General features: G+C 39.0%; 1 protein-coding gene across 4 annotated transcripts in view; it reads left to right on the top strand.

The window, feature by feature from the left end:
• Positions 1 to 2919: 2919 nt before the first annotated feature.
• The window catches only part of ARHGAP19 (Rho GTPase activating protein 19), a 70620-nt gene continuing 54462 nt past the window's right edge, over positions 2920 to 19077 (top strand). For 3 of the 4 annotated variants that reach the window (XM_007478695.3, XM_007478696.3, XM_056801656.1), the window contains exon 1: positions 2920 to 3042. In XM_007478695.3, coding sequence (XP_007478757.2) covers positions 2987 to 3042 — 56 coding nt within the window. In that variant the 5' untranslated portion in view covers positions 2920 to 2986. Of the gene's footprint in view, positions 3043 to 3273; positions 3466 to 19077 lie in introns of those variants that run through there. The other variant, XM_056801662.1, reaches the window with a different exon arrangement.

Consider the following 19077-nt stretch of genomic DNA (forward strand, 5'->3'; position numbering starts at 1 on the left):
CTTCATTAGAGCTAATGCACTAAACCACAGACAATTTCAGGAATTTCTGTCTGAGCTAAATGTTACCTTTGAAAATGTTCTGTACCACATAGAAGTCTGTTGGCTGAGTCAAGGGGAAGTTTTGAGACATTTCTATGACTTACTTCCACAGATTACAGCTTTTATGCTTTCAAAAAACAAAGAAGTACCAGAGCTCAATGATGCAGAATGAAAATGGCACCTTGACTTTCTTGACAGATTTAACAGAGATATTCAATAGTTTCAAAGTGCAACTTCAAGGAAAAGGGAAAGTCATCTGTGATATGCAATCACATGTGAAAGCATTTGAAGTAAAATTAGGCCTCCTTATCAAACAAGTGAAGGAGGAAAATTTCTGCCATCTCCCCTTAACTCAAAATCTGTTAGTGGAAAAACCCTTAATTGCATTTCCAAAAGAAACATGTGTGGATTCACTGGAAAAGTTGCAAAAGGAGTTCCAATTCAGATTTAAAGAACTTCATCTCCATGAACAGGACATACAGCTTTTCCATAACCCATTTTCTATTGACACTGAAAATGTGGATACAATTTACCAAATGGAACTGGCTGAACTGCAGAATTGTGACTCTCTGAAAGACACATTCAAGTCAAGCAGCTTGCCTAATTTCTATGTATCTCTCCCCTCTGAGACATATCCCAATTTCAGGAACTATGCACTCAAAATGGCAACCATTTTTGGCAGCACTTATGTCTGTGAACAGACTTTTTCCAGAATGAAACATCTGAAATCTCCAACCAGATCTAGACTAACTGATGCACAGTTTCATCACTTGTTATGGCTAGCAGTGGCAAATATGGAACTAGATGCTGACCATCTCATTAGCCAAAAGCAGGCCCATAGTTCCTAGTTCCCATTGAAATACCGGTCAGTTTGTTGATTTAAATTTACTTGTTCTTTATTTTAAATATTGTATTTGTTCCCATTTTTTTTAAAACTTTAAAATAAGATATGTGCAGTATGCATAGGGATTTGTTCATAGTTTTTTTTTTTTTATAGTCTGGCCCTCCAATGGTCAGAGGGACAGTGAACTGGCCCCCTGTGTAAAAAGTTTGGAGATCCCTGATTTAGGGAATTAAAAGGATTATCATACAATTAATAGTGACTACCTGGCTCCCTGAATGCCCCTGGGGGTCTTTTTCTCTTCAAATCAGTATGGAAAATGATGGACAGAGATGTTCAAAGGGGGTGTATTACAATTAACAATGCAGCCATACATACACACATACAATAAGAGGCTTTAAGAAAAACTTGCCTTGAAATGTGCAAAATATGATTTAATTTTGTTTACATATTTAAAACTCATCAAGACAGTTGATTGAGGCCTTTACTCCTTATATCTCCTTAACAATTCAAGGGTCCTTCTAGGGAGAATAGGTTGAGGAGGGGGAGAGAGTTGAGGCCCATTATTTATCATAATATTTCTATAAATCTATTTCTTTTCCCCTGGTGACACTGTTACTACTCTGGTGCAAGCCCTCATTACCTCATGTCTATCCTATTGCAATAACCTTCTAGTTAGTCTCCCTGCCTTCTCTCTTCCCACTCTAATCCATCTTCCACTCAACAGATAAATGGTCTTCCTAAAACAAATCTTCCATCCCACATTCAAAACAATCTTCCATCACACATTCAATAAATTCCAGGGACTCTTTATTGTCTCTAGAATCAAATGTGAGATCCTCTATTTGGCATTTAAAGTCATTCAGAATAACCTGGCTCATTCCTGCCTTTCCAGCCTTCTTGCACCTTTCTCCCCTCCCCTTGCCCTGTGATCTATTGACACAGACCTTCTTGCTATTCCTCACACAAGATAGATACTCCCATCATCCAACTTCCTATATTGTCACTTGCTATCCCCCATGCCCAGAATTCTCTCCTTTCTCATCTCCTTCTCCTGACTCCTTTGCTTTTTTTCTCCCAGCTAAAATCCCACCTTCTGCTCAAGAAGCCTTATGAGTTCCAAAGCAGAAGAGTGGTAAGGACTAGGCAATGAGGGTTAAATAACTTCTCCAGGGTCACATAGCTAGTAAGTGTCTGAAGTCAGATTTAAATGCCAGACCTCCCATGTCCAGGATTGGCTCAAGGGAGATAACTAGTTGTCCCTGAGACTCATTTTCAAAAGCTTCCAGTGAAGAAGAAAATCATCTTGATTGAGATCAAGCTAGTCCTCTGGACTAGCCAGTAGGCTCTTTTAATACAATGAAAACTCAATATCTCTGTGGGCACCTCTCCTCAATTCTAATTGTACTCTGCACACAGTAGATGCAAAGGTTTTGAATTTCCTTTGAGCATTTTGCCTGAACCCTTACTTAGCCCCCTTCATTCCTTTCCTTGCATCTTTTCTGAGAACTTTCAGCAAGCTTTTTTGAAGTACCTATTATGGGACCCAGCTAGTGCTGATACAAAGACGAACAACAGCAACAAAACCACCAAAACTTTAAAGATCCCTTTGGAAAATAATTTTATACATCTTACCCCCCCCCCCCCCCACGTGCCATTATTAGAATGTAACTCTTTGGGGGCCGGGACTGTGCTATCTTTTCCTTTGACTCCCCAGAGTCGTGCACATAGTAGGTGTTTTACTGTAATATATGTGTTGAACTGCAAAAAAGCAAGGGGAATGCATTCATGGGGATTTTAGGTGGAACAAAAGGAATGGGAGGAGACTGGAAACCCTACTGGATGCAGTTAGGGGCGCTCGAGGAAAAATTTTCAACGTTGGAGGCCTTTTCCGGCTTCAGGTTCAAGGCAGGGGGCCCGAAGGGTTAACCACCCTGGCAACCTTAACAGCAAGCTCCTCTAGAGCGCGGGGTGGGTGGTTATTTGAATAGACCAATGGAAAGGGCGTTAAAAGAGCAGCTCAGACCCAGCCAATCCCGTGCAAGAGGCTCGAAGCACTCAGCCAATCAGAAGGGGCAGGAGGAGTGGTTGAAGATAATTACAAAGATGGCGACTGAGTCGAGTAGTGACGGGGAGGTGCAATATCAGGGACAGAAGAGGCGGTGAGTGAGATTCTTGGGCTCGTTCCCTCTGAAGCCCGGGTTGTGAGCTGGACGCTGCTGCTGTTCTTGAGCCTGGTGCCGAAAGAGTTTTCTTTCTCCCCCAGGTCGGAATCTGCTGGGCGGCGCGTCCGTAGTAACGCAGGCTCACCGTAGCGGTGGGTGGCGAGCCGGTGGATCACGTGACCCCGATCGAGCTCGTGCTGAGCTGCGCGGTTCTCCCCGTTGGGCGCGCGCTCTGCCTTCTGCGCACGCGTTCTGTGCGGAGTGCTACTTCTACCTCTCTGACCACTCGTCCTGGGTCTTCTTGCTGGAGATTGTGTCCCAAGGCTCTGCTCTTTGTGTTCTTTTGTCGCTTCTCATCTGCAGCCGTTTCCCTTGGCGATCTCACTACGTCTTAGGGATGCTATTTTCATATCTATGAAGGTGATTCTTAGATGACTTGATCCAGTTTCAACGTCCCTCCTGTTCATATCACCAACTGGCTATTGCTGTCTGTCTGTATGGCCGTCCGTCCATCCGTCCGTCCCTCCCTCCACATATATACTTACTTAGTTGTAGATATAGAGGTGTCCCTTCCACATCTGGTGCTTAGTGATGTAGTGCTTCCGTGATCTGGAAGATTCAAAATATTTTGGTCCTCCTTTGTAACAGAGTGTCAGTTTTTTCTTTTATGGGACATTTACAATACCTTGAAAAATTTAAGTTAAATATTTGGTCACAGGCTATATGTAGATCAATATTAAGTAAAAATACTATATGAGAAAGAAACAAAATAAGAATTATGTCTGAAAGTTAGAAAAAAGTGAAACAAATTTGAGGAGAGTAGCAGCAAACATATTGCATGCTATTTTATTTATTTCAAAACTTTTGTGCTGTCTTTGGCTTCTGCAATACTCTCCCCAAATTCCCATTTTCTTATGTTGATCCTTGAAATATTGAAACTACTCTGGGGAAAAGTCACCATGTGGAAGGGATACTTGTATAGGCAAACAACCAAGGACCCAAGTATACATACACAGACATACAATTAAGGACTCAACTGTATGTATCTGATGGAGGTGGGCAGTGATAGAAGCAAACCACTATGTAATGAAGTCTAATATTTTTCCCCAGTTAGCACTAGTGAAGCATAAATTGCAAGGCCTGTATTATTAGAACTAGCTAAGCATTAATTGCAAAATCTGTATTACTAAGCTGTTGTATATACTTATATATATATATATATATATATATATACACACACACAACTAACTTGTATATTCTTAATCAGTTATAATGTTCTTGTGCTATATTTACATCAGCCTTGCACTGTGCCATATTATTAATCACTTAGATGGTTCCATTCGGTATTTACATCAGTTATATTGGTATTATATATATATATATTATACACTTTACCAACTATGTTACCAACCTAGATAAGGGCAATCCTGGAAGATACTGAGGCTTTCCCTGATCTGGGGTTTTCAGCCTGGAACACCCAGAATGCCCAAGGGTGGACAGTTCTCCTGCGCTACCCCATCAGCTCCTAAACCTCTTCTTTAAATACTTACATACCTCTGGATGAGAACTTGAGCCTCCCATTCTTGGGACAAGATCTTGCCTACAAACTTTGGAGTGTTTTTCCCGCAGCATCTCTATCTGATAAATTGAAGGTAATTTTAGAGGGAAGACATTCACATAAAGGAGGATTAGGAAAGGCTTCAAGAAGTAGGGATTTTAGCTGGGACTAAAAGGAAGCCAGGGAATCTGGGAGATGGATATGATGAGAGAGAATTCCAGGCATGGCTGGGAGGCATTGAAAAAATGCAGGAAGTTGAGAGTTGGCTCATTGTAGAATGGGTGAGGTGTAAGAAGGATGAAAAGGTAGGAGAGGGCCAGGAGATAAAAGACTCTTAAGAGGCCAACCAAGGGTCCTAGGGGGCCATGGGGATTTATTGAGGAGGGAGGAGACATAGTTAGACCTGTGCAGAGACACTGGAGACAGAAAGAGAGCCCACACTGTTGTGAGTCTGGGGCAAGTGGGGCTTTGCATCAGGGTGATGGTGGCTTTAGAGCAGACTGGACTTGGCTAGTGATTGGATCTGGGGAGAGGTGAGAGAGTGAGGAATAGACACTGCAAATATTAACAGCCATGGGAATTAAGTGCTATTACAATGCCCATTTTATAGCTCAGGAAACTGAAGCAGACAGATTTCACAGTATCTGGGGCTGGATTTGAATTCAGGTTTTCCTGACTTGAGACTCGGGGCTCTACCCACAGGTCCACCCAGTTGTTTCAGGAGAGGCCTCCATTGTAGTAATTTAGCCAGGAAAAGGCAGGGCAGTACAAGGTGGTGGTTCCCTGTCCTGGCTCCTTCTTCTCTCTCTAGTCACTTTGTTCCCATCTCCCTGCCTTTTCCCTGACTGTCCCTTGGGTCTCCCCTGCCTCCTTTTGGCTCCTTGCCATTATGTAAGGCCCAGCCCAGGGCTGAGTGGCCTCCTGGCTGATGTCTACACCACGTATGCCCTCAGGATCTGTTGGCTGCATGGGGTGTCCCCAGTTAGAAGGTGACTTTCTTGGGCCAGGGACCATGGGACTTTTGGTTTTATGGTTGTTTGGCCAGCCTTGGTATCCTGAGCTTTTAGCTCGGGGCCTGCACACAGTCCTAAGTGCTCAGGAAAGACTTGTTGACAAATTGTCTCAGTGTGAACCTGTGACAGACCCCCTGACAGGCACTATTTAAAATAAAAATATATTTTTTTAGATCTGGTACCTCACTGTTTGCTCCATTTTACTAATGAGAAAAACAAAAGTTCAGAGACCAGAGTAGGATCATTGGGTTTGAGAAGTGGAGGAGATCCCCCTGGAGTCCTGTGCTGGACTTGGAGCCTGGAAGATTCCGGTTCTAGCCTTAGCTGCTTAACTTGCTGTGTAGCCCTGGGTGAGTCATGTAGGTTTTCTTGGCTCACTTTCTCATCTGTAAAGTTGTATTAATAGTAGTATCTCATGGGAGTAATTATGAAGGACAGATGAGAGAAAATATTTTGTGTTTTAAGGCAAACTTTTATTATCACAAAAACTTAGATTATTGCAGAGCAGTGGAAAGGCACAAGGGGGTGAACTTGTATTAAATACGGAACTTAGGGGCAGCCAGGGAGTACAGTGGAATAGAGCACCAGGCGTGGATTCAGTAAGACCTGGGTTCAAGGCTGGCCTCAGATACTTCCTAGTTGTATGACCCTGAGTAAGTCACTTCATCCTGCTTGCTTAACCCTTGTCACTCTTCTGCCTTAGAATGGATACTGAGACAAAGTAAGGGCTTAAAAAACCCCCAACTAAATAAAGAACTTAACCTAGAGTAAAGCCTGTCATCAGAGAATTATACAAGGTGGGTAGGCAGCAGGTAGGCTGGGAAAGGAGTGACATCCAGAGCACTGACTCATGCTTTCCTGATCTTGGGAAGGAAGGAGGGAGACCAGGGGTGGGGTGGGCTGGGGGGTTTAGAGGGACCCTCTCAGTGAATTTATGGCAGTGGAGAAGCAGCAGCAGAGTGTGAGGGGTAGGGTGAGCTGCTCTTGGAGTCAGGGAGAGGGACATTCACATCTTGGCATTGCCATCCTTCCCGTGTAAGCAAGTCCCTTCAGCACCTGGAGCTTGAGGCAGTTTTCTAAGTAGCATAGAATCTGCTGGGCAGCCCCCCTCCAGAAACCCTCTGCCCTTGTGCAATCACTGGCCAGTGCCCATGCCTGCTTGGGGACCACAAGTGTACCAGTGGGCTCCCCAGGGCTGTTTGGCAGCTGAGGAAATTGAGGCCTCTGAGAGCACATGTGATTTGCCCACTTTAATGATAGCATTTTGAGAAGGGAAGGGAACCCAGCAGGTCCTCTGACCCTGGATCCTGTGAACTTTTTGCAGAATGAAGTAACTACAGTTACCCAACTAGTTAGGGCAGATGGGGACTAGAATCTAGGTCCTTAACTTAAACCCAGTCTCCATTTCTCTTTTGATTTAATAGCTCTCAGACCACTGAAAGTTCCTTTTGAAAGGGAATGATTTTATTCTTTTGTAGATAGATGCTCAAAGACATGGATTGAAGAGGTAGGCAATCCATAATATCAATTTCTAATCTCTCACTTTGTCCATGTGAAATATCCTTGCTAAGGAAGGTCTAATACTTTGAATTACACAGTACACAGTATTTTCTTTTTTACATTAAACTTTTTTTTCAAAAAAATGAAAGTCCACCTTCTTTCCCTCCCACTTTCCTTCTTATCCTCTTGAAAAAGAAAAAAAAAATCCCTGTTATAAATGTATAGAATTAAGCAAAACAAATTTCTCCATTAACTGTCCAAAAAAATTATAAACTGTAAAACTGTATAAACTGTAAGTGATGAACCCGTCACTTCTTTGCCAGGAAGTGGGGAGTGAGTTTCACTGAGTCCTCTGGAATTGTGGTTGGTTATTGTGTTGATCAGGGTTGATAAGTGTTTCATAGTTGTTAGCCTTTGCAATAATGTTACTGTATAAATTTTTTTTTTTGTAATCTGCTCACATCACTTTGCATCAGTTTTTACAAATCTTCCCCAGGTTTCAATGAAACTATCTCATAAGTCATTTGCTATTCCAGAGTAGTATTTCACCAGATTCATATGGCTCATCATTTTCAGTTACCTAGGTTTGTAACCTCAGCCTGTTTACTTTGTCCCACCATCTTGTATATGTAGTCAGTTTTTAAATTTTTCCATCTGGGACTTGATAAGTACTTGTTCAGGTGAATTGTATTCAATACTTATGTAATTTGGATCTCATTTATTTGACTACTCTCTTTCTTCCTCCTTTACAAATTGTACCCAAGGTTGCCCAATTTTCCTGTGAAGTCCTTTTCCATGTCATTCTAATAATTCTCCATAGAAGTTTTGGTCATTGTATGAAAGAGCTTCCTCTAGGTGTTTTAATATTTCTGCAACACCTGGGCATTCCATCTGTTACCATTTATTCTTGCATATGACTAATCCACTTCCTTTCTTGGTCATATATTTTCCTTAATGTTTATACATCTCCTTATTCTTTACACAGAGGAGGTATTTAGCAAATTAATATTGTTGATTATTCCACTTTTTACCATGCAAGTTATCAGTGGTAATATGCTGCAGCCCATTGGATGACTACATTCTTTTCAGTAAAGCAGGCGAGGACTCATTTGCTAAGCCAGAATATCTTACAACTTGATTTGGGAACTAGAGGAAAAGAGCAACAGGTAAATGCTAAGAGGTAAGGAAAGAAATCTCTGCTAATGGCCTGCATGAGGATTTTCTTGTTTCCTATATCTCACCTACTGGCTTCAGAACATTTCTTCAATTTACCAAGATGGCTTTGAATTTTCAGCTCACTTTCCTTTTCTTCCTGCTCCCAGGAGGGTTGTTGTTATTTGCATATTTAAACAGACTTGTCCCCTCTATCAAGTTATTGATAAATGCATCAAACAGAACTGGACCTAGGGCTGACTTTTGTAACAGTCCACACCTGTGTAGGCACAAGGGAAATAATTTATCTGTAAGGATTGTCTTAGGAAAGCCCATGCTCAGTCCTGTGCATGGCAAGAAAGGCATTGACCTTTGATCCAGCATCCTAAGGTTTAGGCTCACCTGGCCAGACCACCTATAATTTACAACTGAACCAATGGCAATCCACTGTGTCTTCATTAATATGCATTATGTACCTTTGCATCACAATATCAATAAATAGGAGCAGCTCACAGCAAGCAAGCCCTTATTACCTTTCACCTGTCTGTCTTTCCTGGAGCTTGGCCTCTGGCCAAGAATCAGCCTTTCTCATGGCATTTCCTTTATTTCTGTGAAACACCTCTCTTTCTTAATCTTCTACCCTCTAGCGGGAGTGGTCCCTGATTAGAGCCCTGGGCTCTAAGGGATTGTGGCTTTTCGCTCAGCTAATCTCTATACTCCTTGCTTACTCCAGTGTGTTGATTTAATTACCTGTTTCATGTCCTTGTGAAAGTTAAGTAGCTGGAGCTTGATCTGTGTATGTGGGTGTTTGCCTTCTTCTTATCCATCCCCTTGGCTTCAGCCTCTTTCCCCCAAGGTCAACCTTCTATCTTTCCTTTCTTGTGAGGGCTGTTGGCCAGCTCCTCCACACTTTTGATACACACTGACTGCTTATTTCTTTGCTATAAGGCAGATATTGAAACTGACAACTGGGCAGTTCCAAATTTGTGGTATTTAAACTACATTTCCCCAGTTTTTTGGTATGTCACAAATCAAATTACTGCAAATTCATGTGTGAAAGATGTAACCTCCTTGACTTATCATGTCCCTTCTTAATCATAGAGAGCCCACTTAGATCAGTGAAAAAGCACTTATGCTTTTATCAGCTATGGTGATTATTATCCTATACTGTGTTTTCAAATTAGTTTCTTTGAGAGGCTTTCAGCATTTTTCTTTGGCTCACTATAGTTTTCATCTTTCTATCTCTAGTGACTTGCATATAATAAATACTTAAGAAATGTTTGAATTGGATTAAATTCAAGTCTTTTCAGATCCTTTGCCAGCTCTGATTTGTGTCAGTTATTAAGTGGATATAGCATATTTAGACTCCAACAATTTACCATGTTTGTTTGAACTATTTTACAAGGCCTTACTTCATTTTGGCTTGGTTTTTCTCTTTCCTAGTTTATATGCTACTTATCCCCCCCTTTCTAGTTAATGTTTTTCTTAAGTACCAAGGCTAAATTTATTTTATTTCCTCACCTGTCAAGTGAAGATAACACTTAGAATACTTGCACCACCTTTCTCTTGGCCCTATTAATATCAGTTTCTTTGATTTTCATGAGACAGTGTTATCTTGCTGTCCCTTTATGTAGGAAAAGGAATTGTCCTTGCTCTGTAAAACTCTAGAAGGCTGAGTAGCTGGCATTAATAAAGTCCAGGAAGGTTTGCAAAATGCTCAGCATACATTATGTCGTTTGATTCTCAGAGACCCTCTGAGGTAAGTACTCTTGATGACATTCCCCATTTTTTAGATGAGATAACCGGCTGTTAAGTTTATTATAGGAAAAGTTTGGCACAGTTTTTATGGAGAATGAACTTGGCTTTGATAAGATTGTGTTAGTAGGGAGAGGGGGCTCTGGCAGTGTTGGATAGCATGAATTAATTGGTAGTGGAATCAGTTAGCATGCCTTCAGGATTGGGAAGTTCCTAAGCCTGGAGGTTAATGAGTGAACTTGAAGGAGGTGAGGGTCCAGGTTAGATGCTGGTGAATTCATCTGAGGAATCAGAGATGACAGTAGAATTTTGAGCTTGAAAAGCTTTTAGGAATCATCTAATGTTATGATTTTCGATCATGGTTTTAGAGCGAGAAGTCCAACCTTCTCCTTTTGCAGATGTGGAAATGTTTTGGCCAAAGTCACCAAGGGATTAATTAGATCTGGAGACTTATCTAGTGTTCTTTCCACCTTCTTCTCTTGCCTCATTGCTGACCATGGTATCAGCACTAGCCTATCAGTGAGTGAAATGAAAACAGGTTCATGTCCAGAACAGCCCTTCCCTCCTTCCCTTGACCCTCTGACCAAATTGGCCTCCTTGCTCTTGGCTGTATAGGAAGACACTCCAGAGTCTGCTTTTGTAAAGCTGCTTGTTCTCTCTTCTCACCTCTCCCTCCTGTTTCCTCCCAGGCCCAGCTGAAGCACCTCCTCCTTCCACAAACTGTTTTAGATTCTCCCAGGTGCTAGTTTGCCTCCCTTCATTGTACTGATTTTATCTATATTTCTGCATGCATTAATTTGGAAAAAACCTTTTTTATTATGAACTTAAACACAAATAAGAATATTTAATAACAGAAAAAAAGATTCTGTGATATTAACATTTGTTTTTTAAAGTATATATTAAACAGTACCCAAATTGCCCAGCTGGTCTGAACCTTTTCTGGGTATTTTAAAATGTTTTATTGATGCTCCTCCCTCTCTCTCCTTTTCCTCCCTTCTCCCCTCACCACTTCCTTCTTTCCTTCCCTCTCTTCCTTCCTTCCTCCCTTTTTTCCTCCTTTCCTTTTCCCCTTGTTTTAAGATTAAAAAATCAGTTCAATGGCTTTGTTTGAAAATGAAACTCTCTGTATCCTTAGTCCTTCAGCTTTATGCCAAGAGGTGAAAAATCTACTTTAGCATCAGCCTTCTGAAGTCATAATTGGTCACCTCAATTATTAGAGCTCTCAAGTCTTTCAGAATTGTTTTACTTTGCTTTATTTTAGTTGTGTAAATTATTCTTCTGGTTCTGTTCACTTCAGTCAGAATTAGTTCATGCAAATGTGCTGAAGTTTTGTTTTATCTATCATATTTCCTTATTTCTTACAGCACAATATTATTCCATTTTATTCATCTCACAATTTGTATAGATGTTCCCTGATTAGTGGATACCCACTTTATTTCCTGTTCTGTCATAGGTACTTGATGTGAACATGTTGTATCCTATTAAAATGTAAACTTACAGGATCAGGCCTCCAGCATTTCCTAGCGGTATGATCCTGGGTAAGTCACTTAACTTTGTTTGCCTAGCCCTTGCCCCCTTCTGTTTTAGAGTTGTTACTAAGACAGAAAGTAAGGGTTAAAAAATGAACCAACTAATTAAATAAACTTACTGAGGGCAGAATCTAACATTAAAATTTTTTTTATACCACCGTTTAGAGAATATGGTATATTATATATTGTGTTTGTTGGTTGCTTTATTGATTGAGGTCACAATGAGCAGTTTCTGTGCAAAATAGATAGGATGGGACAAATCTCCTGATTTGTTATTAAGGATGGGAATTTCAGAGTTTTAAGATCCTCAAGGAGATAAGCAAACATAATACACCACAATCTTTCTTGTAATTATTACAGTAAAGCAGAATTTGCTGTAAAGTGAGTTTGTCTTGGACCTTGTCCAAGGTATTTCTATAGAGAAGAGAAAGTTAAGGAGGCATTTAATTATATAGTCTTCCATGATGTGATGTGGCCTGTTGTGTTGGCACATCATTTTTTCCCCTCCCATCTGGATTATTGAATCTCCTCATGATGATGCTTTCATTTTGAGATAATTAGGAAGATACAATCCAATAATTGTTTTCTTGATAATGGTGAGTATACCTAGACTATTCTGTATTTTTAAAAATACTGAGATGAAATAATGATTGCTACCCAAAATGGTTGGACGTGTTGGTCTACATTTCTATTTCCCACTTAGGTTTTTAGCTTAGTGTACTTTCAGAATACCAAGTGTTAACACTGATATATTTTACCCTACATGCAGAGTCTAGTGAAAAGTACATTGAAGTCAGGAGACCCATCTTAGGGCTTTAGCTCTGGGATTTACTAGCTAGACAAGCATCTTTTGGTCTCAGTTTCCTCATCAGAAAATGCTGGTAATAAATACTTGCATATCTATTCCCTGAGTTGTTCTTAGGAAAGCATTTTGCAATCTGTAAAATGCTATATAATGTGAGCTATTTTTATTATTATCATCATCTACATTTGGTTCCTTTGGTTTGTTTTCATTTGACCTTCTCTCTGAACCTCTCACACCTGTCTGAGCAGGCCTTCTTTAATCCATAATTCACAATCAGACTTTGTTCTAAAAATTTGTTTCTAGATTTCTTAGAAGTCTGATTTCATTTTCCCAATAAAAAATTTGTTACAAATGGTGGTTCACTTCTTGAGTTAGCTTCAGAAGTCTATTTAGTTTATGTATTTGCTAAGCATTTTCCATTAGAGGAAGGAGTTAAAAGAAAAATTAAAGATACTAAAGAGGTGATGGAAGATGGGGGTGAAGAGGTAAGGGTAGGTTGCAATAGTTCCACTTTCTCTGATTTCTGAAGCTTCTTCCTCTAACTCCAATCAAAGCTGGAAGTGATCTCTTCCTTTTCTGTTCTAGCAACATTTTATATTGCTCTTATAGAGTTATTACATGATCTTCCAAATTTATCCACATGTATTTTGTTTTTGCTTTTATTGACTTTTTTCTATTTCTTCTTACATCTTTTGTATTGCTTCTATCTCTTGTTTAAGAATAACTCTCCTACTCATAGCTGTGAGAAGTATATGATCTGTTTTCTAATTTTTAAATGGTTTAATCATTAGTATTAAGGCTGCTTATTCATTTAGAATGTATTGTGAAATGTACTATAAGGTGTTGGTTCAAGCCTTCCATATTACTTTCCAGTTTTCCCAATAATTTTTTTTTTTTACCAAAAAGGGAGTTTTCCCCCAAATAATTAATGTTTTTTACTTTATCAAACACTGGGTGATTGAATTCTATTATTTCTGTATTTCCCCTGTCTAGTCTATATCATTGACCTCTAGTTCTCTTTTCTTTAACCTATACCAGATGCTTTTGATAACTGCTGCTTTATAATATAATTTGAGGCTTGGAAGTGCTGTTACCCCTTTGTCCTTACTTCTTTCATCATTTCCCTTTATATCCTATATATTTTGTTTTTCCAGAAGGATTTTATTATTTTATCAAGTTCTATAACTTGGTAGTTTGATATAACATTAAAATTGGGTAATATTATTGTTTTTATAATATTGTTACAGCTTAGCCATGTGAGCACTGAACAATTCCTTCATCTATGTAAGTTGTTCTTTATTTCTTCCAAGAGCATTTCATTGGTGAATCTATACAAGTTTTTTTTTGTGTGTGTGTGTGCTTTGGGAGTTCGATCTCCATACACTTTATGCAAATTGTAGTCATTTGGAATAGGATTTTCCCATATATTATTGCTTCTTATGTTTTGTTAATATGTAAATATGCTGCTAATTTTTGCAGATTTATTTGAAAGTGTGAGATGTAAAAATTCTAAGAGCTTGGGTTCCAAGTAAGAAAAATCAATTTATTTATCAGGCCAATAACCAATAAGTTGATTGGTCAGTGATCTCTTTTGGTGATCAAAACCAAATTCACTCAGCATCTTAAATCATTAAACACAATTCCCCCTCCCCCCGCCCCCAACCCTTACCTTCTGCCTTAGACTCAATAACTAAGAATTGGTTCCAAGGCAGAAAAGTGCTAAGGGGTAGGCAGTGGGGATTAAGTGACTTGCCCAGGGTCACACAGCTGGGAAATGTCTGAGGCCAGATTTGGACCTAGGACCTCTTGTCTCTAGGCTGGCTCTAAATCCACTGAGCTACCCAGATCTGCCCTATTAAATACAATTTTGGAAGCTCATTATTCAACCCTTCCCAAGATATCTCTAGTTGGTGGATACCTAATGAGGAGATGGGCTAATATTTTCTAATTCCTCCCTGATTCCCACATGATGATGAGGCAAGTCACATGCCTGATTGCAGAATTCTAATATTATAACTGATGAAGAAGAGGAAATCAGATTAGGCCTGGCCAGGGTTGATTTTCATGTATTCATTTTAATGAGGAAAAGACAATGCCCTCAGTCACACTTGGCCTTGACTAGTTTTTTGTTTCTATATAGGATGGAGCTTATATTCTTAATTATTCCAATTTTAGTAGCTGCTTGGGGCATTCCTAGAATTGTCAAGACAAAGGAATGAGGAAAAAGCCTTGAAAAATCCAAAATCACAGAGCCCCATTAGAAATCAAAGACTATTAAGAATAAATCTCAGTGGCCTACAGCTTTGTTGAAACTTGTCTCAATTCTGGCTGATTCCCTATGATTATCCAAGTAAATCATCGTATCATGAGTAGAGATAATTTTATCTCTTTTCTACCTGCATATATGGAATGCATATCTATACCTTGTAAAGTTCTAAATGGTTGTAAGCTTTAGATTTAGAAAGGGAAGCATTGATTAAATGTTTGCTACTAGACGGTATGATTTTATTAAGAATAACTGGGGGGAAGCTGGGTTGGCTCAGTGGATTGAGGGCCAGACCTAGAGACAGGAGGTCCTGGGTTCAAATCTGCCTTAGCCACTTCCTAGCAGTGCAGGAGAAGTCACTTGACCCCCATTGCCTAGCCCTTACCACTCTTCTGTCTTGGAGCCAATACACAGTATTGATTCTAAGATGGAAGGTAAGGGTTAAAAAAAAAATTGGTCATGCCAAACTTACCAGATTTCCCTTTTTTTTTTATTTAGCTAAATCTTCTTTTTTTTTTTTTTTAAATATATTTTATTTGATCATTTCCAAGCATTATTCGTTAAAGACATAGATCGTTTTCTTTTCCTCCCCCCCACCCCCCATAGCCGACGCGTAAGTCCACTGGGCATTAGATGTTTTCTTGATTTGAACCCATTGCTTTGTTGATAGTATTTGCATTAGAGTGTTCATTTAAAGTCTATCCTCTGTCATGTCCCCTCAACCTCTGTATTCAGGCAGTTGCTTTTTCTCGGTGTTTCCACTCCCATAGTTTATCCTTTGCTTATGAATGGTGTTTTTTTTTTCTCCTGGATCCCTGAAAGTTGTTCAGGGACATTACACCGCCCCTAATGGAGAAGTCCATTACGTTCGATTATACCACAGTGTATTAGTCTCTGTGTACAATGTTCTCCTGGTTCTGCTCCTCTCGCTCTGCATCACTTCCTGGAGGTTGTTCCAGTCTCCATGGAACTTCTCCACTTTATTATTCCTTTGAGCACAATAGTATTCCATCACCAACATATACCACAGTTTGTTCAGCCATTCCCCAATTGATGGGCATCCCCTCGTTTTCCAGTTTTGGGCCACCACAAAGAGCGCAGCTATGAATATTTTTGTACAAGTCTTTGTGTCCATTATCTCTTTGGGGTACAGACCCAGCAGTGCTATGGCTGGGTCAAAGGGTAGATATTCTTTTGTCGCCCTTTGGGCATAGTTCCAAATTGCCCTCCAGAATGGTTGGATCAGTTCACAACTCCACCAGCAATGAATTAATGTCCCTACTTTGCCACATCCCCTCCAGCATTCATTACTTTCCTTTGCTGTTATGTTAGCCAATCTGCTAGGTGTGAGGTGATACCTCAGAGTTGTTTTGATTTGCATCTCTCTGATTATAAGAGATGTAGAACACTTCTTCATGTGCTTGTTAATAGTTTTGATTTCTTTATCTGAGAACTGCCTATCCATTTCCCTTGCCCATTTATCAATTGGAGAATGGCTTGATTTTTTGTACAATTGATTTAGCTCATTATAAATATGAGTAATTAAACCTTTGTCAGAGGTTTCTATGAAAATTTTTTCCCAATTTGTTGTTTCCCTTCTGATTTTAGTTATATTGGTTTTGTTTGTACAAAAGCTTTTTAGTTTGATGTAGTCAAAATTATTTATTTTACATTTTGTGATTCTTTCTATATCTTGCTTGGTTTTAAAGCCTTTCCCCTCCCAAAGGTCTGACATGTACACTACTCTGTGTTTACCCAATTTACTTATGGTTTCCTTCTTTATGTTTAAGTCACTCACCCATCTTGAATTTATCTTGGTGTAGGGTGTGAGGTGTTGATCTATTCCTAGTCTCTCCCACACTGTCTTCCAATTTTCCCAGCAGTTTTTATCGAATAGTGGATTTTTGTCCCAAAAGCTGGGATCTTTGGGTTTATCGTATACTGTCTTGCTGAGGTCGTTTTCCCCCAGTCTATTCCACTGATCTTCCCCTCGGTTTCTTAGCCAGTACCAAATTGTTTTGATGACTGCTGCTTTGTAATATAGTTTGAGGTCTGGGACTGCAAGGCCCCCATCATATGTGTTTTTTTTCATTATTTCCCTGGATATCCTTGATCTTTTGTTCTTCCAAATGAACTTTGTTATGGTTTTTTCTAAATCAGTGAAGAAGTATTTTGGTAGTTCAATGGGTATGGCACTAAATAGATAAATAAGTTTGGGTAGGATGGTCATTTTTATTATATTGGCTCGTCCTATCCATGAGCAGTTAATGTTTTTCCAATTGTTCAAGTCTAGTTTTAGTTGTGTGGCGAGTGTTTTGTAGTTGTGTTCATATAGTTCCTGTGTTTGTCTTGGGAGATAGATTCCTAGGTATTTTATTTTGTCTAAGGTGATTTTGAATGGGATTTCTCTTTCTAGTTCTTGCTGCTGAGCTGTGTTGGAGATATATAGAAAAGCTGATGATTTATGTGGGTTTATTTTGTATCCTGCAACTTTGCTAAAGTTGTTGATTATTTCAATTAGCTTTTTGGTTGAATCTCTAGGATTCTTTAAGTAGACCATCATGTCATCCGCAAAGAGTGATAACTTGGTCTCCTCCTTGCCTATTCTGATGCCTTCAATTTCTTTATCTTCTCTAATTGCTACTGCTAGTGTTTCTAGTACAATGTCAAATAGTAGAAGTGATAATGGGCATCCTTGTTTCACTCCTGATCTTATTGGGAATGCATCTAGTTTATCCCCATTGCAGATGATATTAGCTGTTGGTTTTAGATATATACTGTTTATTATTTTTAGGAATGACCCTTCTATTCCTATGCTTTCTAGTGTTTTTAATAGGAATGGGTGTTGTATTTTATCAAAGGCTTTTTCTGCATCTATTGAGATAATCATGTGGTTCTTGCTAGTTTGCTTGTTGATGTGGTCAATTATGTGGATGGTTTTCCTAATGTTGAACCAGCCCTGCATCCCTGGTATGAATCCTACTTGATCATGGTGAATGATCCTTCTGATCACTTGCTGGAGTCTTTTTGCTAGTATCCTATTTAAAATTTTTGCATCTATATTCATTAGGGAGATTGGTCTATAGTTTTCTTTCTCTGTTTTTGACCTGCCTGGTTTTGGAATCAGTACCATGTTTGTGTCGTAAAAGGAGTTTGGTAGAACTCCCTCTTTGCTTATTATGTCAAATAGTTTGTATAGTATTGGGGTTAACTGTTCTCTGAATGTTTGATAGAATTCACAGGTGAATCCATCAGGCCCTGGGGATTTTTTCTTAGGAAGTTCTTTGATGGCTTGATGGATTTCAATTTCTGATATGGGATTATTTAAGAATTCTATTTCCTCTTCTGTTAGTCTAGGCAGTTTGTATTTTTGTATATATTCATCCATTTCTCCTAAATTGGTGTATTTATTGCCATATAATTGGGCAAAGTAATTTCTAATGATTGCCTTAATTTCCTCCTCATTGGAGGTGCTGTCCCCCTTTTCATCTTTAATGCTGTGAATTTGCTTTTCTTCCTTCCTTTTTTTAATTAGATTGACCAGTACTTTGTCTATTTTGTTTGTTTTTTCAAAGTACCAGCTTCTTGTCTTATTTATTAAATCAATAGTTCTATCACTTTCGATTTTATTAATTTCTCCCTTAATTTTTAGGATTTCTAATTTGGTTTTCTGCTGGGGGTTTTTAATTTGATCGCTTTCGAGTTTTTTCAATTGCATTTCCAATTGATTGATCTCTGCTCTCCCTTGTTTGTTAATATGAGCTTTCAGGGATATGAATTTGCCTCTGATTACCGCTTTGGCTGCATCCCAAAAGGTTTGAAAGGATGTTTCGCCATTGTCATTTTCCTTGATGAAATTATTAATTGTTTCTATGATTTCTTCTTTAGCTAAACGGTTTTGGAGTATCATATTGTTTAATTTCCAGTTGGTTTTAGATTTGGTTTTCCATGTACCATTACTAATCATTATTTTTATTGCCTTGTGATCTGAGAAGGCTGCATTCATTATTTCTGCTTTTTTGCATTTGTGTGCTATGTTTCTGTGACCTAATGTATGGTCAATTTTTGTGAATGTGCCATGTGGTGCTGAGAAGAAGGTGTATTCCTTTTTATCCCTATTTATTTTTCTCCATATGTCTATTAATTCTAATTTTTCTAAGATTTCATTCACTTCTTTTACCTCTTTCTTATTTATTTTTTGATTTGATTTATCTAAATTTGATAATGGTTGGTTTAAGTCTCCCACTAGTATGGTTTTATTGTCTATTTCTTCCTTCAATTCTCCTAGTTTCTCCATTAGAAATTTGGGTGCTATATTATTTGGTGCATACATGTTGATTAATGATATTTCCTCATTGTCTAGAGTCCCTTTTAACAAAATATAATTACCTTCCCTATCCCTTTTGATCAGGTCTATTTTTGCATTGGCTTTATCAGATATCATGATTACCACT

This window comes from Monodelphis domestica, chromosome 1 (assembly GCF_027887165.1).
Source record: "Monodelphis domestica isolate mMonDom1 chromosome 1, mMonDom1.pri, whole genome shotgun sequence".
NCBI classification, from domain to species: Eukaryota; Metazoa; Chordata; class Mammalia; order Didelphimorphia; family Didelphidae; genus Monodelphis; species Monodelphis domestica.